This window comes from Rhyacophila brunnea, unplaced genomic scaffold (assembly GCF_057557595.1).
Source record: "Rhyacophila brunnea isolate RB1 unplaced genomic scaffold, BYU_Rbru_1.0 scaffold_8, whole genome shotgun sequence".
Taxonomy (NCBI): Eukaryota; Metazoa; Arthropoda; class Insecta; order Trichoptera; family Rhyacophilidae; genus Rhyacophila; species Rhyacophila brunnea.
This window is the reverse complement of record NW_028233350.1, coordinates 14,338,052-14,365,230: the sequence shown is the minus strand read 5'-3', so window position 1 is coordinate 14,365,230 and position 27,179 is coordinate 14,338,052. Positions and strand designations below refer to the sequence as shown.

At 31.8% G+C, this 27,179-nt stretch overlaps 1 protein-coding gene across 1 annotated transcript in view; it reads right to left on the bottom strand.

Annotated features, from left to right (window-relative positions):
• Window positions 1-3,344: 3,344 nt before the first annotated feature.
• Window positions 3,345-27,179, bottom strand: part of LOC147063939 (cholecystokinin receptor type A-like) — a 150,799-nt gene continuing 126,964 nt past the window's right edge. The window contains exon 6 of the mRNA XM_085959121.1: window positions 3,345-3,442. Coding sequence (XP_085815247.1) covers window positions 3,345-3,442 — 98 coding nt within the window. The remainder of the gene's footprint in view (window positions 3,443-27,179) is intronic.

Below are 27,179 nucleotides of genomic sequence, written 5' to 3'. Positions count from 1 at the left end.
AATAGAATTTAATGTAGAAATTGTCACTTTGATCGTATAGCTAAGCAGGATGAATTAAAGTCGAACGGAAATCAAACTAAAATTTAAGACAGTTATTCATTCTATAAACCAAACTATTTACATCACAAAAAAACACATTTTTCTCAATCAATATACAAGAAAACATACAAAAGACGTCAATCAATAGAAAAAAATTAGTAACATATTATTGAATGTAATTTGCGTAAATACCAATTATAATGCTATTTTTACGATATAATGTTCACTAAAATAAAATAAAAAGGTCTTCGTATTATTTTATAATGTATGTATAATGTTGATATCGTTAAATAATTAAAAACTAACATGGCTTCATTTGTTAAGAAAAGACCCTCAAATTGAAATTATTTTTTATAATTTTGTTTGATAAATATCTTTTAAAACTTATAAAATTTGAAAGAATTATTGACAATTATTGGGAAAATGCTAATTATCTTTCAATACCGTGATAATATATTGTATAATTAGTTACTAAAACTGAAATAAGTGAGTTACCTAGTTGTAGTCTTTGGCTGCTACGATGTTTTTAAAAAATCGGGCGAGAATTGCTATCAATTATTGTCGATAAATGAAAATATTAAATTGTTTTTAGACATGTTACCACTCTAATTGATTCTTTGAAATCATTAGGTATTTGATAACAAGTTTCGTAATTAATTATATCGTTTTGAATAGATAATGAGGCAATTAGATATCCCCCGCTGTATGTACCGTTGAAATTAATTGAACTTCTCTTTCTCGCTCTATCATACTGACAATCACGTGTGCCAAATATTATGGTTTTGACTAAGAGTCTATTGTATTCGCTTGGAAAATAATTGTATTATTAAGTTTATTAAAATAGAGTTAATCTATTAGTAAGTGCACAAGTACGTTCTTGATCAACGGTTTTACGCTCATTCCATATCTCAACGTGTGTACTATCCGGCTCGACGGTTTTTTGTTCGAGATCGAGCAGTTTGCTCGATCCATAAAAGATTCAAGGTCCGTAATTCTTGTTCGATGCAGTTTGTGTGAGGGAGTGAAGACGCACTGCCAAGGCTCGTGTGGCCTCGCTCTCACTCGTGGTCGAAGTCATGGCGGTGCGACGGTGGCCTCACAGCGTCTTGTCTCGAGTTGTTCGACTGTGTGGACGCAACGACGAGCATGCTTCCAAGTCAACATGCTCAATCGAGCAAAACCGTCGAGCAAGAACGTGCGTGGGTACTAAGCTTTTAATAATTAACTTATTTCTTTTATTCAACGAATAATTCACAAGATTTAAGAATGTATTACTTATTCCAATTATTGAACATACCTACATAATTCTGAAAACACTCATGAGAAAATATAGCCAATAGAAAAAATCTTTGTCAAAAAAAGTAAGCCACCCGGCAGGAATACGATCTACGTCAATGCACAGGGCGCGAAACTCAAGAGACGTAGGTTCGATTCCTGCCGGGTGTCTTACTTTCTTCGAAAAAGATTTTTTCTATTGGCTATTAATATTATTTTATCATGAGTGTTTTCAGAATTATAGAACTAATCCTAATATGTTATAATGCTAAGAAATCATTGCTCAATAAAGTTGCGCAATGGATCACTGATGTTATTGCCTCAGTGAAATTTCGTAATTATAATATTGGTTTTTGGTCATTTTATGATTTGTGAAAAAAACAGATATAATTAATTTTTTTAAAGAACTTGAACATTTAATTTCTCCCTGTAAATGTAAATGCAGAAAAGCAAATGCTATGGTTAATTTAATATTTATAAAACTAAGTTAGTATATTGTGTTGAAAGGTTTTATCCCCATAGGATATAATTTCATGGAACCCTTAAGAAGCCGGAATCATTATCGGGCAAACTCATAAAAATATGAGCATCGTTGACTACGAGAAAGCCATTTTCAAGCCCAAAATGTAATTATTCGTTATTGATAAAAATATTCAAATTTTGTTTCCTATTCGCAATAACATGTTAAGACGCCGCGGATATGTCACATGATCTGACTCATTACTGATTGGCTGAAGCAAGACGCTCTGTGTCTATTTTTAGATGATTGCATTTGCACTTACAGAGAGAAGGCGCATTGTCGACGCTTGTAAAAAAGATCCGCAGAGCGCATCGGACGATCGATTTACCCGATTCTGTCCCCACACTATCACTGGTTCCTTTTACATCTTTATAACACTGTAAAAATTCAAAATTTAACCACAGTAATCTACTTATTCTATAATTAAATCTCGCCATTTTCTCCACCATCCGTGTTTTTTTTATCATATAAAGTACACAAACAACAGACGACGCCATTCACCCTACAACAAACTAAGCTAGAGGGAATGCCTAAAGCTTCCTCCCCCTTTCTTACGGAGATGATAACAGTAGCGAAGATTGGAGGTAGTCTGTTAAGATCCGACATAAATGGTGCGCATTAAACTTTGTTGGTCATACGTACTTGTTTTTATTGAACTAAGTCTACACTTTACAGATAGTGTCAGTTTGTTTGTAAAAATAAATTAAGCCCTGTCGCATCCAACCATAATAGTTTTGATATATTGCGTTCCGAGAAAATTGTGCACACTTTTTTTTATTTTCGTTGAATTAGAAATATATATTACGCACGTTTTTGGTTATTTTAGCATGGTACATGTTTTACCTGTGCGCAATCGTTACGAAAACATCACCCAAGCGACAACGGTAACGAACATAAGTAATAAGTCACAAAAGTAGCGGGGCTGCAAGCGGCTTCATAGTTCACCAGTCGGTCGCAAACGGTGCACCGGCAATGTAGTCTGTTACGCGCACCACAACCTCAATTACTTCGACTTCTAAAATGTTGTTTGCGGTTTTACTCACACTCTTTTACAGCTTAAGAAACATCAGCGTCAAGAATTTTCTTTAAATTCATTAAGAATTTTAAAAAGTAACTAACACCATTTGTAAATTGTAGTCTTAGTTCAATGAAAACAAATACAAAGTTTAGTGTGCACTATTTATGGCGGATCTTAACAGTCTACTCTTTGACACTGGATGATAAGTATGTATAAAAATAGTTTAGGTTGACCAAACAATCAATCGATTTTTATAGCGATATCACAAAAGCGTTACACTTGCAACCAGTATTGCGATACAATAATAATACAAAACTCATATTTCATTTCAATGCTTTATTTAAGTATAAGAGATAAAAACATAAAACATGTTTTCAAACTAATTGGGCTTATTTAAGAAGGTGAATCCTCGGAGTCTCCGGGACTTACCGGATCGGCAGAGGGTGCTCGCTCTCCCAAGGTAGATGGTGGAGTCATTTCCTGAAACGTCGCTCACGTTTTGAGGGGTGTTTCTACCGCCTCGGCCTGCTGCCCCGCGCCCCTGAGCTCTGCCATCGCCTCCTCGTCCCGCACTTTCAGAGCAGCAAACACTGCAAACAAATGAACACTAAATATCATTCCTTCTACGCCTTTCAACAATAAGTTAGTGTAGGCGTTATAATAATTAATTACGAAGTTCGTAATGTAAATTTTAGCAGCACAAGTCTGGTATAAGTACATGAGACATGCTACAGATACCGTTATACCAGTATTTTTCGTTAGCAAAATACCGGTTTAAAAAAATTAGACAATATCGACATATTCGGTTTTGAAAGTGAAAACAATAGTATTAATAATTAACATAAAAGGTTAACATGACTGTTTTATCGGGTTACACGATGTCTGGTTTACTTTCGTGGCTTTTCATTGGTCTTTGGTGACCAGCAATGATACGTTCTATAAAAAATTGATATTTACATTATATTATATATATTTATTGGTAGATACTTTTTATTAGGTATTTATTTTACGAATACCGGTATGCAATAGGAAACACCGACATACCGGTATTAGTATTTTCATTCGGTATCAAAATCCCTAATGGTACTGTCAAAGATGAAATAATGTGCACTAAATTGATGACATCTTATTTATATAATATGTTTTTAATTCACTGAAACATATTACATCCTATTTGGTATTTACATTTAAAAAGATTTATTTTTTGTTTTATTCATTAAATGTTTACTAAACGAAAAAAGGTTTCAAAACGCTGCCGTTTTTGTGTTTCACTGAAGCTTCCTTTTATGTTTTATGTGAGTCAGTATGGCGATCTAATGAGAGAATAAACTATTTTTTTTATAAATTCGCAAGATTTGTGAATATAACATTTTTTTATTGAACATACATAATTTGAAAAACCTCAGAAATAAACGAAATAGAAAAAAAGGTTTTTGAAAATATACGATAGCCGACGGGACTGAAACTCGTATCCACTGTATTTGCATCAATATGCTTTACCAATTGAGCTACGTGCGTCTAGAGTTGAATTTGGGGAATTTCCCGACGGAAATTCTCGAGAAATTTTCGAGATTTTCCATCCCTAATCTCGAGAATTGAAATTTTTAACATTTCGGGAAATCCCGGATCTCGAGAATCTTTCCTCGGGATTTGGGATTTCTTATATATTATCTTAGATATTATCAAATATTAATTGAAAAAACAATTTTTTATATGAAAAAAGTGGACAGAAAACACAAAACGTTCAAAGACTGATCGGGCCATTAAACACAATTAGCCAACGTCGACTCAAAATGAGCGCAATTTTTGCAACACTAGAGAATTTTGTGTCTCAAAAACGTACACGATTGTCTGACGCACCGATTGACATTCTGTGTTTTTTGAAATTCTATTTTATATTAAGTAAAGTTTTGAATATTTTCCTAATTCTATTCTGTTTGTCTTCTTACACAAATAAAAAAAAATCATATTTTTTTGAAATTTGTCTGTTTTTACAATGATTTTAGGATTTTTACGGGTTTTTTTTTAAATTTCCTGATATCTCGAGAATTCTCGAGACTTTTTTTCTGGAAATCCCGAATCTCGAGAATTCAAAATTTCATCATTTCGGGATATCCCGAATCTTGAGATTGAGATTTTCTCGGGAAATACCAAACTCTTCGTGCAACCTATCCGGAAATCATATTTAAAAAAATGTAATATATATATATATTATATTATGGGTGTTTTTAAATTATGTATGTTAAATAAAAATAGGTGTGTATAATTTATCACGCGTACAATGCTGCACAAACATTGTAACCTAATTTAGTTTAAAACCCTACTGGATTTTATTTTATATTTTATAAACACAGCAGAAATGATACCATTTCAATTATGGTTGCATTTGAAAAGGCGTATAGATTTTCAAAATGGAATTGCAAGAAAATAAAATGAAGCTGGAAAGGTACGTCGTAATCGGTGGGAAAATGTAATTATTGGCATGCTGACTACACCGAACGTCGTTAAATAATTTTCCGCAAAGAGCTGAAAGACTTAGTCACGGGTTTAAAAGAAAATCAATCAATTTAAGATTTCTTTCGTATAAAACAGGTCAGTAAACAGAAATTTTGTTTATGATGAAAAAAAACAAAATGGTTTGATTACGTCAGTTATTTAGTTTTTTTTTCTTGTGACTGTTCTATAAAATATTGTAACATTTTTAATATGGGTTACCTTCCAATTAATGATAGAGAGCTTTGAATTGGGATTTAAGTTCAAGAGTAGAGTGGTAAGTGATAACGAATCCACACACCGTCAAGATACTGTCGGACGTATTTTTTCAAAGATATTAAATTAAATAAAAAAAACATTTAGAAAAAGGGGTCTAGGTATGTGGTAGAACATTTTCCCAACCTTTAAATAACAAAAAAACCATCTTTGTTATTTTAGATTAGAGAAAAGGATGAATATGTTAAATTTTAAAATATACTGTCTCTCTTCTTTCCGTAAGCGTTATGTGGTGTTATAGTTTATATTATTGCTCACACAAGCAGATATTACGGAAGTGTTCGCTGTCAGTTGTCAAAAAAAAAATACGGTAGCCAGACGAATTGACGTTTTACGATCCGGGAAGCATCTGTTGGTTTTCAGTGGAACCCTGACTGTCTTATACTCATTTGTCTACAAATACAATATTAGATTATATCGCACCTTTTGATGATGTATTAATATATTGATAACAATATTATACACATATATAATATGTATATAGATAACAATGGCGAGGGATGGAGGTAAGCTGTTAAGATTCGACATAAATAGCGCATACTAAGCTTTGTCAGTCATACTTATTTGTTTTCATTGAACTAATAATACAATTTGCAAATGGTGCTGGTTGGTTTTTTAAATTAAATTAAGCCCTATCTAAACCAAACTATAATAGCTTAAGTATGCGATGGGTGATCCAAAAAAAATAATGCACACTTTTCAGTCATACATATTTGTTTCCGTTGAATTAAGAATACATAATATTACGGATAGTGTTGGTTAGTTCTTTTTTAAATTCATTAAGCGTTGCCTAAGCCAAACCATAATCGATTAAAAATATTCTTCTATTTATAAAATGTATAAAATTATGTATGGTTTAATATCATAATTTCAGATATTTTATAGATAAATGAATATTTTTTGACTATTATCCACTATGGTTTAGTTTATGCAGGGTTTAACGGAATTTTAAAAACTAATAAACACTATCTACACGTTGTAGCTTGGTTTAATGAAAACAAATACGTTTGACTGATAAAGTTTAGTGTGCAATGTATTTATGTCAGATCTTAACAGCCTACCTTCACCCTTCGCCACTGATAGATAATGAACTAAATCTACCGTAGACTTATACAGAAATACCATATAATTTAACATAGTTTTGGGACTATCGTCGATGAAGAAACATCTATTTGCATATTGTACCAAGTATCAAAGCATTGAATAATAACCTCTATTTTACAACGTTTTTTTTAGATCGTATTGTATTGTTGTGAATGTCTTACACTTATAATTTGTAATGTCTACAATATGTAAAAAAAATATTTTAATAAGATTGAACAGTTATTTAATTCAGATAGCTTAGTTTGCTTAGAATATCATTGTCAATAGTTATTTTTTAAAACGTTTTTCTTAGCTCGTATTCTTATTTTTCCGGTGGTTCTTTGTCCGGTACGAACCTTGCAATCGATTTTTAACTAACTTCCCAACTAGCCAGACATTTGAAACTTTTAGAATATATCAGAACACGATGCCAATGCATTTTTAAAATACTTTTAGCCATCTTTAAGTAGAATTGAAATCATTTTCAGTTAATTCTGTTTTGTATGAAAAGTTATTTCAACACCATTATTGGTTGCTAGGGGTCTGGGGACCTAGTAACTAAATTATTAATATATACGTGCGTTACTATGGAAATCAATATGACATGTCAAAATGACATTTCAGTATTATTTCTATCAAGTACATTTTTTGATCGTTTAAGCTAGTCAAGTTAAATTTATATGATTCAACAGAAAATTTAAAAACGTTGTATATAAAAAGATATTTTTATCTTGTAATTATTTAATGATAATTAAACATGCCAGTGTCATATTATGATATACCATTAGCATATGCGTATTAAGGGTCTTGACATAGGTCAAGTATATTATATACAAGTTCAAGGCCAATGATCCCAATGCTCCGTTTTATACTCATCATCTCTCCCCAGTGTTCCCATTTATCCAGTCCGATTACAGTCCCCGGTTCGTTCAATATTGCGAACATAAAATGTTAAAAATGGTGTAAAAATGTCTAACGGAGTTTATTACGTTTACCCGATAAAATTTTATTAACAGTTATCTGCATGTAATAAAACTTTCGGGTTCTAAGTTTATGTGAAAATACTACGTGTGTTTTAACCACGCCTAAGGCGGATATAGCTGGGATGGATATGGCATGGTGCATTACGGCATAAATTAGATTATTCAATAAAAGTCATTTATAAATTCTAATATAAATACCATTTCCTCGATTATAAGATGCATATTGGGTACTGTTCGGTTATCAGGAATACAGCGGAAAACACATTTTGAAAATAGCTGATGAACTGGATTATTTGTTAGTTTAACCTAACCTAACCTAACCCAACCTAACCTAACCCAACCTAAACTAACCTAAACTAACCCAAACTAACAAATAATCTAGTATATCGGGTATTTTCAAAATGTGTTTTCCGCTGTATTCCTGATAACCGAACAGTACCGCATATTGTTTTTTTCCTATTTTGGTGACTCTGAATTATTCGGGGTGCGTCTTGTGCTTGAAATACATTATCATGCACGTAGCGTACTGTCATTGCGACAAATTTAGTCTATGGTTACGAAATACCGCAGAATATGAAAAACCTGCAAACCATATATAGAAAAAAATCTTATAAAAAATACATAGTGCCAACCGCTAAAAACAAAAACACGCGATTTTGACATGAGTCGAAAATGTGTACGCATGTAAAAAATTATGAAAAACGTTCATTGAGTCATGCGGATATCGATGCAGTGCGGTACCCGTGAGGTGACCTCATTGTTGTTCTTGCTAACTTTTGGCAATGTTCGTTTAAAGCACAGGTTCTCAAACTTATTTCGACCACCGCCCACTTTGAGATTTAAAAAAATCTAGTGCCCACCATATTTTTCAACTCACCTTTTTACATTACTATCTGTTGCGTATCTTAAAAACAGTTATTACAAGAATTTTTTTAAACATGCATTATAGTATGGATAGGATAGAGAGGTTATGAGTTGTGACCCATATCCTATTTCTGAGATCCAAGAATGTTTCAATGACAGGAAACAAGGGCATAGTTAATAATATTTAGAAGTATTATTATTAAAATTAAAAGAAAGCTTTTTTATTACATTAAAAGGGATCGCCACGATCGAAATTTTTGTATGAAAAAAAATATCGGAAATCACATTTTATTTTGTTAACTTTACCATAGACTACGTACATGAAAATAAATATAAAGCTGCATCCACATTATTACATGCGTAAGTGACTCTTATTTAACTGTCTATACGGGACTTCAAGCATTTGAGTAGTAAATCGCATCTCAAGTGGTGTCCTGTCTAGATTCCGTCGGATTTTTATACATAGAATTAGTCTGCAGTCGCTTCTCTAGATTTCCTTAACGACCCTTAATTTTCTTTCAGCCTTCTACCGCCCCCCTGAAAGCCTCCAGCGCCCACAAGGGGGCGTTAACGCCCACTTTGAGAATTACTGGTTTAAAGGTTCAAAATGTGCTACGAAATGGGAGCATCAGTCTGATAACTTTTTAAATCGCTGTAAAATTCCGCGGTTGTGATGAATCATCACTGATTACTAGTAGTGAGGGGGTTAGTTGGTCCGGCGCGGCGGAGCAGATAGTCGAGTTACAGTAGCCACTGCCTAAACACGTTTGAGTTTAAATAAAAAATTGTCTCTAATTACCGTTTAAAATGTCGGCAAAAAAACAACATTATGATGCTGCATTGAAAAGTAGAACTATTGTTCTACAGAAGAGTACGGAAACAGAGTTGCAGGACGTAAATTTTAGACTCTATTTTTCTGCCTATTTTTAAATCCTTTTTTATTGTGATTGTATGAGTTTATCTTTTAAAATTAAGTTTATATAATGTATATAAAATAAGGATGCATCTTACAATCGAGGAAATACGGTGTATACGTCTGTTAAATTTTGGTAAGCAGTCACCCAGGAAGTGTTTTTTATAATATATTTTTTAACCGAAAATCATATACGATATGAAGTCAAAGCTTGAGCAGCACAGTCTAAACTAGTGTTTCTAAACTTTTTTACACCTGCGGACCATTGAAAATAGGAGAAACATTTTGTGAAGCGCTGTCGCAGAAATAAAACATTATTTATACAATACGATATGAATTTTCCGGCGTTGCTCAGGTGGATAAAACGGTAATAAATGGTAAAGATATTTGTGAAATTAATATAAAACTTTATATAAAAGTTAATCCATAAATAGATATGTATTGATAGAACTTCTGGAATTTTGAGAAATGGATTTAAAAATTCAATGCAAAATCTGTTGCTGCTTCTTTGCTTTATATTATAGTATTTGATATTCGTGGGTTCAGCGTTGATTCGGAGAAAGCGCTGCATTCCATCCATTCCGCCAAAAATTTACCAGAAATTTTCTGTGGACCACCGATTGAGAAATACTAATATCAATTACATACATATATGATATGAAAAACACCAAGATATAAAATATGAGTAACCATCAAAGATTAAATAAAATTAATAAGTCCAACAGATTTGCGATGATGATCGTTATATGGGGAAGACAAAGAAAACAATTAGAACGCATAGTTAGAGAGGATGGGCAAAATAACTAGGATCCGTTGTTTATCTAGCAGACCTCATAACGGAAAATGGAAAATTAGCTTTAATTCAACTTTGATAAAATCTGAATATAACACATATAACTGTCTACACTACAGCATGAATAACAAGAAAAGAAGAATACCTTTGTGCATTGCATATTTTGCTAGGGGTTTATGTATAATTTGAAGATAATATATAATTATAATTAACTATTTCTTTTATTCAACGTAACAAAGTAGCTTGATTTGGAAGAGCGCTGATGAGTAGGTATTAAAATTGACCAATAGTTAAAAATTATCGCAATTAGTATGTCACGCCGTAGCATATTGATTAAATGCGACGGAATGGGGCATAAACCCGTGGAGATGCAGGGCTCGATTCCCGGCCGGGGTGGCTTACTTTTTTCAAAAAAGTTTTTTTCTATTGGTTATAATATACTCTCTCAGAAAGTGTTTTTCTAAATTATATATGTTATATATAATTATGTAGCGAGTCGGGAAGATTTCATTTACACGTTTTCACAACTTATAAGTACATTAGAAAATTAGAAGAATCAACCGTAAAACTAAAATATAACGTGCTTTAATTTAATTCTTTATCTCAAACACTAAAGTTGTGGGAGAAAATACATAAATAGTATTTGTATTAATTAATAAGTAGGTAATTACAATTGTAAATCACCTTTGAGACCTGTAATTAATTTTCCAAATTATACATGTTTAAAAATGAATATAAATGTAAATATTGCCATTGTAATGTTGATTTAAATTACTGCCTTTTCGAAAAGTACGTTTCCTTAGAACTTATTATACTTTAGTTCCAAGAGAATTGTCTACATTTTAATTGAAATTAACTGTGTAGTGCAAAGCATAACTGTGGTAGACATTATTCACTTTAACGGCAGTGTGAAATGTGAATGTTAACTATAACAAAATACGTTAAGAAAGACAACGTTAATTGAAGAAACTCACACTGACTGTTTTCTTGTAAATAGTATGGAGCCAGCTATATACGCTGTTTTGATCCTAGTCATTTTCTTGGTAATGTAAACTTGCTATTAAAAGGTGAGAGCCGTCAGAATTTATAACATTCATGGGCACGTGAACTCGTATAAGATACCCGTCGCATGTTCATTTTACGAAAGCTCTGTAAGACATCGCATCATCTAGAGCAATGTTACTCAACTTTTTTTTTCTTCGGGCCAAATACATATATTTGTAAAGTAACGCGGGCCGCATCACTACTGGTGTGACGAAAAAAATCATTAAACCCCCCCTTTTTTACAAAACATTTTTGAGATTTTAAAAATTATGCGTGTTTTTTAAATTACTATTGTGCTACTATTGTACTACTGTGCGTCAAAGTCGAAACGAATCTCAAGATATACGAAATTCCTGATAATAAATGTGTTTCGGGCCGCACATAAAAGCCTAAAGGGCCGCAGGTTGAGTATCGCTGATCTAGAGCTCGTACTTAATGAAAAGTGGAAAATGCAAATTAAAATTAATTAATTTACACAATCTACGTCATGTTGCTGCAGGCCTTCGAGCTATATACAGATTGTCACTCCAGGAATTGGTAAAGACATCACATTCTTTTGTTGCAGCTTTTTTGGAATGCGTCCTTTATGGGCACATGCAATTACGTAAGAGACTCGCCGTTTGGCCTATTCTCCACGACATTTCATCACCTGGAGGCAAACCACGTTTAGCGCTAACACCGCGACTGGCGCGTTTGGAGACGTTGGCCATTAGATACAATTAATGAGTTATTTAAATGTGGTAATTAAAAGGTAATTGAAAGGTTAGCAGTGATTGTGTTAAGTTTGGAAATTCAAATTAAAATTCATTTATTTACATTTAAGTTTTTAAGCCAATGGCGAAAGGTGACTTTTGGAAAGAAGTCGGCTGTGGAGATCAGAAAAAGACCACATTTGTCAGGTATACTTACGAGAAATATGAAAATAGTACGTTATTACTACTGATGGATAGGTACACACTAAATCGATAAAATTTCAATAGCGCACTGATATAAAATTGATAGATGAGTTTAAATAACTTATGTACCTTCTTAAACATTTATACATTGATTTTTATTTTTTTAAACAATCTATATTTTTATATGTGATTGAATGCCATAGATTTTTTTTAAAATATCTTATTATTAATTATTTTGGACAAAGCTGTAGTCATAGACCGACATTATGCGCAAAGGTTTTAGACTTTTGCGTTTCGAGCCTACCGTATTGCATACATTTCGGGAGATGGGGCTCAGGTCGCGTGACCTGACGGTCATACAAAATAAATCTGAATTCTTAACAAAAGAATCGTATAAATACAATAGTTGACGACAGATGGCGCCGTCGCATATTTTTTTAACTTTGATACTAATTCTAAATTCAATACACATTATTACGCCAGGTCTGTTTATTTTTTAACTTGTTAATGTCTTTAGCCTACTTAGCGTGGAGCCTTCGCCACTGAAACTGTAAAAGGTAACACCTTCAACTTGCAGGATCTCATTGAAATTGCAAATTAGTGGAGCTACTTTGCATAATTTGCCTACGTGATTTGAATATGAAAACATAATTTTTATTTGACACAAATACAATGGGTAAAAAACTTTCAGGTGATGACATACTTATGATACGTTTTTGAACTCATTATGAGAGATTATGGTCGTACTTAGCGATTAAATAGGTACCTAAGTACATATATTTTTTTTTAATATTTACCTTTCTGTAGTTATATAAAGTAAGCGTGTAAAAACTTCTAGCTAATTCAATAGAAACACAACATTTTTGTAAACAAGTTGTTTACAAAACTAGCAAACATTGTAATGTAATACGAAGAACAAGACTAATTGAAGGTATTTTTCAGAAATGTATTGAGAAGACGTAGTTTTACGTAAATGATTCATGGGAAACTGTTAAATATTTAGAGAAAAACTTACTGCAATTTAAATTTCCTTTTAAGACGTCAAGGATGAAATATCATTAGCATCAATTGAGCGTAGTTATGCACAAAGCAGCCAAGCCACACAAACCTCAAACAGAGATAGAAGCACTTTTATGTAAATTGTGTTTCTTTAAATCAGCAAAGCCTCTGTATACTGTGAATACTTTTTGAATGATAGATATGATTTTGTATAACTTTTGAAGAGATAAAAGCATATAATCTATGAAATTTTAGTATTTTAGCAGTCCAGTTGTTTTGAGCAAAATGATTTTTTTTAGAATGTGCATTCTGCAGAATGCAGCCATCTCTTATTTTTGTGAGAAAAGTCTTTATTTTTGATTATTTTCTTTAAAAATAGCCTTCTAAGTTACTAAATTATTATGAGAATTTCAAAATTCTGAAAATAATTCGAAAAACTTGTAAATTATACATCAATATTTAGCTGCCTCTATTTTTTATATGAAAAATCTGTATATTATATAATATAATAAAATGAAAAACATATAATATAATTGATAAAATAATGTTTATTAATTGAATGTAGAAAAACACACCTTACAGTCACGATTTTAAAAATTTACGTAAGTACATAATATTAATCATTTTTTGCAGAACGAATATTCCATATTTTTAGAACGTATTTATATGACATTTTTTTTGCATATTCTGCGATTTGCAAAATCTTTAAAACGCATTTATATGAGATGTTTGTATGACAGTAGCTTGGCTGATTTGTGCAGAACGTAAAACAAACGTGTGAGATTATGGAAATCACAATAACTCATTTTTTTCAAAATTGTGGCTTGGCTGCTTTGTGCATAACTACGCTCAATTGTATGTTAAAGACCTACGTAATAAAGAAATGAATAAACACAAAATATTTATTTCTACCATTTTTCAATGCCCTAATGAACAGAACATGTATAGGCCTATAATAAAACTACATTAAAATCGTTGAAGAACCATAGTAATAAAAAATATACTTTTCACAAAAAATGTCTAATCATCGTTGTTGGAGAAAGCTCTTGCACAATTAATAGTGTGCGGTGTCTTTTGAGATCGGAGATGCTCTTCAAATGCATATTCATATAAAGGGAAAACAGCAATTTTGGGGTTACTTTACTCCTTGGAGTAATGATGCCCGACTGTAAATAGGTACCGTATATACTAGCAAATATTAATTTTCATGTCCCCACCAATATCACACGTAACACTACGGTCTTCATGATACCTCGACGCAGAACAGATGTGATGTTTCATGATGCTGTGTATCGTGCGATTAACTTATTTGATGGCACCATTAAGGTTGATTTGTTTTTTATTAACTACGTTATGTTTGTGGACGTATTAAATAGGTTAGATTTATAATTTTATTTATCATTTTACTCTATATATATATATATATATACCTACTGTTTTTTCTACTTTCTTGTTATTATTTTGTAATTCATTCAAGTAATTTTTATAATTATGTATTATGGCGTATTGGCCAATCGCTGTAATGCCGTAATACTCTTTCTAAATAAATAAATAAATATTTGGACAGTTATAAACTATTGCATGGTTCTTTTATTATAAATTTTCTATTTTTTTTAAATTAGATTGAACGAACAAATAAATTTTATTTCAGTTTAAGGAAAATGCCACGGAAATTATATAAGAAAGTTAGCATCTCGCAAGTATGTCGACTATTCGAAGTAAAGGTTAAGGTTAAATGAATGTCTTCAAGCCATTATAACTAGAGTGATGTTGCATAGAAGAGTAGCAGAACATTGTGCGATTCTACAAAAATCATATTTAATAATTTAAAGAAACTACATCAACATAAACCTGGTGCACATACTAATTTTACGCCAGAAGAAGAACATAGCTTTGTTGAATATTTAAAATTTATGAGTGATTTGGGTGAACGGTTATAAAATATAATACACCAGTTATAAGTCCAATGCAAAAGTCATTGAAGAGCTGGAAACGGCCCAGCCAAAATGATAAAATGATGGATGAATAGAATGACATCATTTTTGGCATCAAGGAGCCGAGGAAAATTTAAAATAGAAATGCAGATTTTGTGGGATAAGTAAATATTATAATATTGTCTTAGTAAATATAGTGTAATTATTTATATAAATCTAAAATACTTTATCCCAGTAATATTTATATTCAAATTATGTATGCATTAAAGTTCGTGGAGCAAAGTAACCCTCTTCAAAGAACTACTTTCCCCAATATATAAGTATTTTTTTTAAAAGTAAAGTATGCTATCAATAAATGTTTCATGCTGTAAAATAATTAGTTTGTATACGAATTAATCGAATAAATGACACATTAAAAAAGCCTTTAGTTAATTTTTATAACAATGAAATAGGAAACATTGGCGAAAAGTAAAGTAACCCCCAGTTTACTGTACCTACTTAATATTAATTTTTGTCAAGCCGGATGTTATAATTATGAAATATACTATTTTTACTGAATACTCAATGATAGATTTGTGATTAATTTTTAATGGAATTATACATTGACGATGGTATTAAAATAATCAAAAACAATGAAAAATATACCACCCAATAGCAAAGTCCCACATCACAGAACATTTTTGGGTACTGTTCGGTTATCAGGAATACAGCGGAAAACACATTTTGAAAATACCCGATATACTGGATTATTTGTTAGTTTGGGTTAGTTTAGGTTAGGTTGGGTTAGGTTAGGTTAGGTTAGGTTAGGTTAGGTATGGTTAGGTTAACCTAACAAATAATCCAGTTTATCGGCTATTTTCAAAATGTGTTTTCCGCTATATTCCTGATAACCGAACAGTACCCATTTTTGCTCTCATATGGAGCAGTATTAAATATCTACAGACCTACAAACTTATTTGAAGAATTGGATGGGGGAGCCACTGTCGAAAACTACCCAATCAAGACTCGTAACTGGACAACATCTGAAATTCGAATGGAATTAAAAAAATGGCGTCCTATGGTAGTTCGTAGTTCCATTTTTGACCATTATACAGATAAGTTTGTAGGTCTGTAACTAGTATGTTATTAAATTTATTTGTTAACTTTCATGGATACCGCATGCCACTGCTCTTGAAAAACAATATTATAATATGAAGAATACGGTTGCTATGAGAAGCAAGGTTGCTATAGAAACATGATTTTGTATTGATTTTATAGTATCAATTTATTGTGTATGCAAATATATTTTAGGATAACAATGATTGGGTACTCACGTCATACATCGATAGCAGTCAAAGATGGCCAGGAAAGATTGTCTGAATTTCTTATTCATGAAGCAATATGTAATTGGGTTGCAGCACGAACTGACGTAAGCAAGCAGCTGAACCAACGCCACCCCCGTACTGCCCACGTAGTCATACAGGAGTTCTGGCGCAAACAGGTACACCTAATGTAAAATAGAAAACAATCTCATATTACATGTTATTATAATGAGTAGAGTGAGTTGCACATTTTGGTTGAATATAAATACATCACAAATAGTAGTGTTAACCTTATCACTTAAATAATATGCTCACGGAGAATATAAGGTTTAACAGAGTGGAGGTTATCTTGATAAGACCTTTAACGAGCAATATTTTTGTTCGTCAAACACATTACCTTATTAGATCTATGCCATGAATCTAACCACACTACTGATCTACATTAGGGATTGCAATATTGAATGAAAATTTCGATACCGGTATTTTCGGGTAATCCTTATTGAATACCGGTATTCGTTAAAACTAATTAACGTTAAATTCGTTATTAAGTCCTCTTTAGTCCGATATTATGGAAACATGGAGTTTGTTCGACAAAATTAAACAAAAAAACATTTTAAATCATATCAAAACCTCGGTTCTCTGGACTAGTATGCTGTCCATCTATCGACAAAATTTATAAACTCGTGAGCCTCATGGTTTTAAACATGAAATAAAAACCTCGTATTTCACGACTAGTGTTAGCAGATTCATTGATTAGATGTGTTTAAAATATTGTTTTATTACGTTTTTTCCTTCCCCTCAACATTCTTCTAAAACAGACATACGAGGTTTTAATAGTAAGGTGACGATATAGAAAAAATCGACTTATCTATCAATAAATTTATAAGAAAAGTATCTAAGTATCTACATAGCATTCTTTTGACCTTTATAATATGTATAGACTATAACTAATATGATAGAACTACTGATTTTTACAAATACCTTTCGTAATCGGATAAAATATTTTTGAAATATGGTGTTATTTGAGTTGTCCAAGAATTGTGGGACATCTAAAAGGTTACTTCATTTTTTAAATTAATTGATTAATGCTGTACTTTGATCGATATCAGTTATTAAAATAAAAAAGTTCAGAGTAGCATCTGGTCACAAAATCAAAATATATACATATTGGCAGCACAGAGCTTTTAGACTCAATTCTATAGGAAATAAAGTAAAAATTAGTAATGAAGAAATAAGACTACATTTTCAAAAAATAAACTTCTTTCTTATTACCAAAAATACTGGTATTTTAGATATTAAAAACCGGTATACCGTTATCGATAAATACTGGGATTCCGGTTTAGAAATACTGGGATTGCAATCCCTGATGTACACACAGGTTTGCACCTATGACCCACATCTACAGCTTTGTTACTAGGTTAAAACATGTCAACATTGAATATGTTATGTATATTATATAGTAATTTAATGTGAGATAATTGTATATTTTGTGCGACAGGGGTAAAGCTACCCTTTTAATAATTGAGTCTGCAAGCTAGAGTTTCATAGTTCGAATTAATTTTTTTTAATCAATATATTATTGTTTGATTAAAGCAAAATCATGGTTTGAATAAATAGCTAATTAAAAGGTATGTATCTAAAATTTTAATCAATGTAATGTGACCTGTAAATATATTCATATTATTTAATTTGTTAATCAGTAAACTAAAAATAATGTTATCTGCCAAATATCTGTGAGGGTAGTAAAGAATCACTTTGTACTGATGATATATTAACATAATATTATTATGATATATGAAACACAGACTAATACTGGATATAATAATTCTAGCAGTGAGTCTTATTTGAAACGTTGAATTATGGATAATTTGTTTTTTCTGAGCTACATCGAATAAACATGAAGGTTTTAGGATTTATGATAAATTCTGACTTGAATATAAATGCCACAATTTTATGAGTATATCATTATTATTTAGTGGATGCTGATTCGAATGAGTAAGAAAATTCACACCAATACCCGAATACATACTAACTTATTATAGCTATATCACTTGTCTACATTTTTTAAATTGGGACTTAACATTCTTATATCGTTCACTGAGCAAAGATCTATAATGTTTGAGACTTTCACGGTTGTTTTTTTTTATCGTAATAGATTTTTGAGTTTCCACCGCGTGTACTTTGTCCTTCAGTCCTCGACGTTTTGGGCTCATTGCAAAAGCCATTACCTATCAAAAGATATGTGTTGTGATGAAGTGTGGTGTAAGAATTCGAAAAGAAATCCGATTAACTAAGAGCAAACGTTGGTCAGATTAATGTGCTGTGTGAGAAGTCATGACCAGAGATACCGGATCGAATATTTGATTTTGCTGACTGTGCCGGAAGCCATGATGTTTTTAACCATAACCCATCATTTCTATTAATATTTTCAGGGTTTCTATGGATTTTGATGGCCTCTGGTGCGACTGGGTCGGAATAAAGGATATTTCTCACAATTGGTAAAAGAGGTCACGAGCCATGAGCCCAAAATGTTGAGGAAAGAAGGAATAAGTACACGCGGTGGAAACACAAGAATCTATTACGAGCAATGATCTACCTCTGGATTTCAAACTTATAACTTCCTTGATTTCATTTCCCAATATTTATATTATTGTATTCTTCGTTGTGTCAAGTTTTATATGGTGTAGTTCCAGAAGACAACAAAATATAGTTGAAATTGTTTTTTTAGTGGGCATCCCTTATATGAAAATATTTATTTTATTATTTGTATTCTACCATACTTTCAGCTTTAGTCAACAGATAATCTCCATTTCAAAATATCACATCGAGTGTGCTGTACCATGATTCTCAGTCAATTGAAGACTATTCGTGTTTGGTACTCGAGACCGGCCCCGGTGGTTCTGCTGACTTTAACCATCTTTCGAGACTCTCAGATATAACATTATTATCTTTATATTTTATGTAAAAATCAGTCATTTCAGGGTTAGACGGTCAGAGGTACGGTTGGTGCCATAAAACTTATCGTGAATTTAAACTGTAAAAAGATTTTTGAAAAATTGTTTTTATTGAATTTTTGATGGATAAAAACCATGAATTATATCTTACCCAGTAAAGTAGTATTAAATTCGACACTTCAGTTTTCACTTGGATAAAATATAATTTCATTATGAGACTGCCATTTTCTTATGAGAGAATTCGCAAGAGAAATGTTTACATTGCATTATATTTTAAGTGTATTGAGAAGTAAATATGTTATTAAAACGTCGTATAGCAACGTTGATATGCTACACAATTATTAGCATTATTAAATAATCATCACAAAATGTTGCTTATGACTTGTGACGTAGAGAATGAGGTGTCAGCTGTTTCGTAATTAATATCAACCGAGAGTGCTTGATATAAATTAAATTCTCTGTTAATTTCAATTTAAACTAAGTGATTTCCATAACATTTACTACTCTATACATATTTAACAATATGCGAACGATCGTTTAGTTTGTCCTTACTTAATAATTTAGTAAACAAAATATTAATGGTAAAGTAGATATTCTCTTAACTATGATAGGGTAAGGTACATTACAAAAACCTCAATTATAAACGCGTTGTGCAATCACAAGCTAATATATAAAAATCCTAAATAGCATATTATATAGCGATTGTATCAAGCGTACAACTTTATCAATAGGCTTGCAGGTCTCCCCAAGAAATTCTTGTATTAAAAAATATACCCAAAATACCCCCAGAATAGGAGGTTAAATTAACTTGAAAATAAAAGCCATAAAGTAGGTTTAAAGATGTATCTAAGAAAAAGTTAATGAACTACATTAAAGTTCCCACCACCACCCGTCATATATGCACAATAGTGGATATGCACGGCCGCTTTCCATGACGCTTTAAACGTGTCTGAAGGAAGTGATTTTAAGTGCTCATTCCGTCCTGAGACGCAGCCGCATAGGACTGATGCTGCAACCATGCACCGTAGTGCTTAAAAAGAAAGTTAAAAAAGATTTATTTTTTGTTTTTGGACTGGCTCTGCTGTCCGCTGACGTGAAGCGTACTGTGTACCCGCATACTGAGTGTCACGAATTGAAATGGATGAGTCTACAGGGGAGTCTACTATCCCGCTCCCCATACAACGCTGCAAATTTCTCGAATGCCGCAAAGTTGGCCTCGGTTGCTATCAGATCTCCACGTCCAATAATTAGGTCCGTGTAAGGACGGATCCTGGCAAACAGCTCCGCTCGTTCGAGTTCCATAAGCGGGCAATCCCAGAGGATGTGTTCAACATCTTGGTGGTCATGCCGTATTTAACCGATAATATTATGTATTGGTGCGCTCACATATGAATGTGAAACTTGGGAAAAATCAACTACTGTTAACGCAATGTGGTATGGAAAGATGCATGTTGGGCATACAACAGTGAGATCACAGAATAAACCAAAGGATAATAAGCATGCAGATACAAATATACAAAATTATATTATATATCACCAAGCTGATAAAAATAACAATGGGGTGGATATGTCAGTCGGCTAGTGGTACTCAAGGTGCAGTAAATGACCACAGGGACGCCATAATCTCTCACCAATGACTATTATAGAAGTGCGTCGCAGCTAAAAACAGTGTGGCAGAGATGAGCAGAAGGAGCTATGTAGCGCTTCATATAGCAGTGAATGGCGGTATACTTAGGTAGGTATACGTCAAAGTGGCAATGATTTCAATTATTTTGTATATTTATTAGGTACATAATATATCATGACGTGAAGATTTTTGAATGAGTATTTTTAGTAATTTTAATGAGATAAATTATTGTTAGGCTTCCAACATTAGAATGTTTTTGTTATTGTAAAATGTATACATAATATTTAGACAAGTATAATTATATTTTATTTAATAACACACTTACTATTACGAATCACCTTTTTAATAAACCTTCTGTACACCTTTCATTTATCAAATAATAGGCGGTCCTTCGAAGAAAATTTATCTTCAAATATTATTATTGAGTCTGCAAAAGTGTACCAATTTTCCGTTTTAATAAATTTATTTTCTATTAAAGAAAATGCGCTATTAAATGGTAATCAAACAAAACGTCTACGGTAAGAATAACACTCAAAATAAAGTGAAAAAATCTGTTGCGAATTTATTTTCAGTCAAAATAAAGGGCAGCGGGACAACGTGTAGCGTAGTAATAGGTTTCACAATTTTTTTACACATGTCTAGGTGTAAGTTTATTCTTTTATGCTCGTTTAAAGCTTGGTGTCCATTTTATATATTTTTTAAAGCTTTATATTCAGAGGTCATTTCTATTATTCTTCTGACTTAGGATTACACAATTGCAGCCTGGTATGCATACTTATGAAATATGTTAGTATTTTTTTGAAAAAAAAATAATAGAAACACCCATGAGATATCGTAGTAATAATTAGGAATTATTTGCTAGAAATATACTTTACCCATAAAATATTATATATATGCACAAATTTCACTGGATAAAAGATTTTTTTAAATGAATTTTTAGTAGACATATTTTCAAAGAATATCAACAGCATGCATTTATATAACGTTACTATTATTGAATATAACATAATATTGTTATTTTCTCGTAATCTAATAAGGCATGCTTTTAAAAAAATGTAAAATTATACTGTCTTATTCAGTCCGATTTTTTAAAAATGTTTGTAACTTGGAATCCTTTTTATTTATATCGAAACGAGATTTAGCACCTACTAACTTTATATGTATTATTATTTTTATATATTTATCTTGTAGTATAAATAGTGTCTGCAATAGACAAGTGGAAAAGTGTTCGCTTATAAAGTCATGGTTTGCGAGTGAATTTGGATTCAAGTCATTGTTTTAATATATATTTTTGCCTGATAATATCTTTGGAGTAGTTAGTTATAACTTGTCTAGATCAAAATAAATTTGTGCGCAAAAATGAGCTTTGCATAATTAAACTATAAGAAAGTCGTATAACACTTAAAAAAACTGTTTGTAAACATTTCTGTCCGATATTTTTTTAATATCTATATACTTTTGACCTCCAGCGCAGATTCCAGGCTTCATCCAAGATTGAAATGACCATGTACTGAAGTGTTCTTTGACTGAGTTTAATTTAATGTTAGCTAAGCGTCCCAATGGTAGAAAACAGCGCGGAAATATAATACAGCATTAAAACATAACACAACAGGCTAATACAAAACTGCCAAGTAAACAATGTGAAGACAATTATTTATGATCGCAGAAAGATGTCTCAAATTATTAACGGAAATGGTATAATAATTAAAGATGTTTCAAATAAAAAATGTGAATCTCGTTATACGACCGATTAAATTTGGTTGTGGTACAAGCAGGTTTGGTTAGTTGGAATATTTAGGTACCAACTTATGTGTCTAATTGATTGAGAAATTACCTTAAATCTATTTTCCGTAATAAAATTTTTTCAAAGACGACAAAGATCTGATTATAGAACCAATAAAACAGTTATATTATCTAGTAGTATATATTATTGATTATTCTTGAAATATGTGTCATCTTATTGAAATCTGGAATGACATGTATTTGTGTAAATAATTAATATTTAAACAGTTTGTTTAAGTAATATTGATTACTAGTCATTTGCTAATTCATTGAATACATAATTTATTTGGCACAAACACATGTTGAAAAAGTGTAAATTTTACCAAACCACTCGATCGATCAAACGATTCGTGAAAGAAGAGCCAAACTTTAAACGTGTATAAGATATAGTTTTATAATATTGAAACTTTTTAGTACCTATATGGATTTTAGTAACAATGAGTTATCTGTTTTGGAAACTGCACAAATAAAACAGAACACCACAATTCTCAGATAAGGTGATACCCTTGCCTGTTTTTTATTCAATATAGTACTGGAAAAAGTCATCAGAGAATCTCGAATCCAAAAAAAGTGATTATATTCAATAAAATACTGCAAATCTTCGAACAGACATTATATTATGATGGTATACAATATAGTGGTAAGATGGAAATAATTCTAAAAAAGGCATTTATCACACTGAAAAGCACTGCGAAAAAAATGGGGACTCTAGATAAATGGATCAAAAACAAAATACATAGGTACTTGCAAGTGAGATTCTATCAAGCTTATGACTCACGATTAGTGACTATGATTTTGCAAAAGTCGAATGATTAATTAACAGAACCATCCAAGAAGTTAGTAGAAATAATTACAAAAATGCATTGGAATCGTGTTCTGATATATTCTAAAAGTTTCAAAGGTCTAGCTAGTCGGAAAGTTAGTTAAAAATCGATTGCAAGATTTGTATTGGACAAACAAATACCAGACAAATAAGAAAACGAGCTAAGAAAAACGTTGTGAAAATCTCTGCCTAACAAATCTAACAACAGGGGCAGTTTAGATAAAGACTAGTTTTAAGGAAAACCAAAAGAAATTATACAAAACCTCAACATTGCTCTTTATATTTGTCGGAATACTGGGCATTATCAAAAAGATTAGATAAAACTCTTTCGTGGACATCTTTGAAAGAGAGATACGGAGAGGATTTTCGGAGTTGTATATGATTTCATTATTTGAGGTTATATGGATACTATCCGTGGCTTTATCCGACTGATGCAAGTGGCTTTCTCTTAGATATGCTTACATATTGTAGTTTAAATACTAGAAAATATCAATATTCGGCCACGTATTTTATTGACTTGTGTGTACCGATAACTATCTTGGAAATCGGGAGCATCCGTTGTTTGTTTTCCCAATGTGCAGAACTAACCTGCCATTGCCAATTGGGAGGGCAATAACTCTGTTCGACCAAATCACATCGGATGTTGATGTATTCCACCTACGTGAAGATGAGTATAAGTGGGCGTTGTTTTATAAATTCTTAAAATATGGCCCACTTATCTCATTCGGTGTGCTTCCATGCTTTATATTTTTTTTACTTTTCATACTGTTATTATGATACTGCATATATTTCTTTCTTCTTTGAACTGTTTTAATACTACTTCTTTGCGTTTAACTTAAATGTAATGTTGAAAACGTCGTAAATGTATAATTTGTTATGTTCATTGTGCATATGTAAAAAAAAAAAAATTAAAAAGCGGTGTGTGGAAAGGAAGGTACAACCACAAACTGTACGCGTGGCAATCACGAAAAAGGCTCCTTTAACAGACTAGAAGTAAAAGAGTGGTTGGAAGATTAATAAATGTCTTCAAAATAATTTTCTTGCACATAGTAAGGTATTAGTATAAATATTATGGAAAACTTACCGTGTTCAACACATGAAGTGGCGCCCAGCAAATGAAAAACTCTGCTATTATCACAAAGAGCATACGAATTACCTGTAACAAAAGAGAATATATTATTATGAAGTTTACATTACAATTAATAATAAGTGTACAAATTCATAATATTGCTGGAACGGGTAAGAGAATGTATTCTGTCTCTATCTATACACGTGTAGTATTTAAGCAGGGGCTATATTAATTATATTTTCATTTCTTGTAAAATGGAATTCTACCAAGTAAATGCTAACTCAATTAATACATAATTTCATTTTTAAATGTTTTTTTCTTTTGCATTCGATATTATCTGTAATTAATTAAGATTGTATTTAATTCAATTACAAATAATATTGTAAAATGTTATTAATAATTCATGTTTAAAATAGAGTAAAATTAAAATAGATGATAATTAACTGAATCATATTCAACCAATATACACTATAGCAACTGACAATTCATTTGAATTTTAAATATCAAAAGAAAATACATGAAAATCGATTTTTCATTATAATTTATTATTACGAGTGTGAAATATTGACATTAAATGACTTTAATCAGCGCTCGAAATGGAAAATTTTACGAACCGGAGCGCGATCATGGTTATCAAATTTTATGGGTATTTTATAAACATAAATGTGCTAGATTTTTTGTTATATGGCGTATCTAACTCAAATGGTGAAAATATTTTAACCACGAGACGGAGCGATAACTTTACCGATTCCACGAACCGGAACGGCGCTCCGGTGCGCTCCGGTCCATTTCGAGCCCTGACTTTAATTATTAACAAGCTAATTGTAATATTATATTTTGAGAGCATGTTTTTTATACTGTACGCACATGATGTAGTAGTGGCAGAGCATCCTTTATGAAACCTTAGGATACGTACAAATAAATACGTGTTGTTTTTTAATGTGTATTTGAAAATGCCTTGGTTCAAAATTACAAAAAAATGGTTGCCGCTATTTTTTTTAAATTTGATAAACATGTTATTGGTTAATTTTGTAGTGATTATATATGATGCATGTGTTTAAATTTATAATATATATAGCGCTGCCTGATTTCCAGATTATTCTATGTCACTTTCAGTAAAAGTCTCAGGAGAGCAATTTGAAAGTTCACAGTGAAATAATTGCATAACCAATATACCTATATATTAAAAGTTGAATGACATAGGCCCAAAATATGCGTAGTAGAAAATTATGATTTTTCACCCGTCTGCTCTTTTTTTACTTGAACGTTATCAAAATATTGTGCTTTCATTTTGAAGTGACCTTTTTTGTGCTCTAAATTATCCACTTTAGGCAAGAACTTTTCTGTGAGGGCATCATTGCTCTTCAATGTGACCTTGTCTGTAGCGTAGATCAAAATTTTTGATTTGACAATATTATCATTGTCTCATTACCAAGAGGAAAATTATATAAATGTATTCTGCATGCACGGCGATGATTTTATATTTGTACAGAATATCTAAGAAATTAGGCGCCAAGTCACGGATGAAGTGTACTTTTGGAAAACGTATTAGGTTAGAAAATAATTAAAATACGTGAGAATAAAACTAAAATTTAAATTTAATTTAACAATACATAAACTTTACAATGAAACTCTCAGGAGTGTAAGGGAAAATTACCATTTGTCTCGTGAGCGTCTCAATAATTTATATTTATATATCATATTATAGTAGCTATCTTTTTTAACATATATTTTTAGTATGTGGTTTTAGACTATGCGTTTTACCCACGACGTACGCCCAACAATACACTGAAACAAAAACAATACGCAGGTATGCAAATTTACCAGACGTGGGGTCCGAAATAGGGTTCTGCAATTAAGGACGCTAGGAAAGTATTTATACTTTTCATTCAATACCCGATATTGAATAAATCCCTCACGGAAAAACATCATTTGTTACCGATACTTCCATGTTTCAATATTTTTTCTTTTGATATGACGTCTCTATCTGCAGTTAAATTTTAGCTCTGCTTTAAAAAAAATCTTGTTTTAAATTCGACTGCGACTTTGATTTAAAATTTAATTACTATTTGGGCCAATTATGGTCTCCCTCATTGCAATATTTTTTTCCTACCTATAATCCAAAGTATTGTAGCAAGTCCAGGCGCAACTCAGTAATAACTTGCAGCGGCGGCTCCTCTAATACCATGCAAGTGCTACGCACCGCCTGCATTTTTGAAGACATCGCTCAACTTTTCATTGTTATTCATATGTGTATCACTCACTTCGCGAAGTAGAACATGTAGCAGTATTATGAACAATACTCCGTTCGTGGGCGCAAAGCGATTGCGATTCAAATAGATTTTCAGTTTGCACAGGATTACAATGAGGTCATAGTATACTTCTTAAACCGTGGTCCAATATCCTGTAGTAGCGTTTTGTGTGGCATTTTTTACACACTTTATGATCGGCGCACGAAATTAGGACTCTAGAAACAAAAACGCCAGTTTCTGT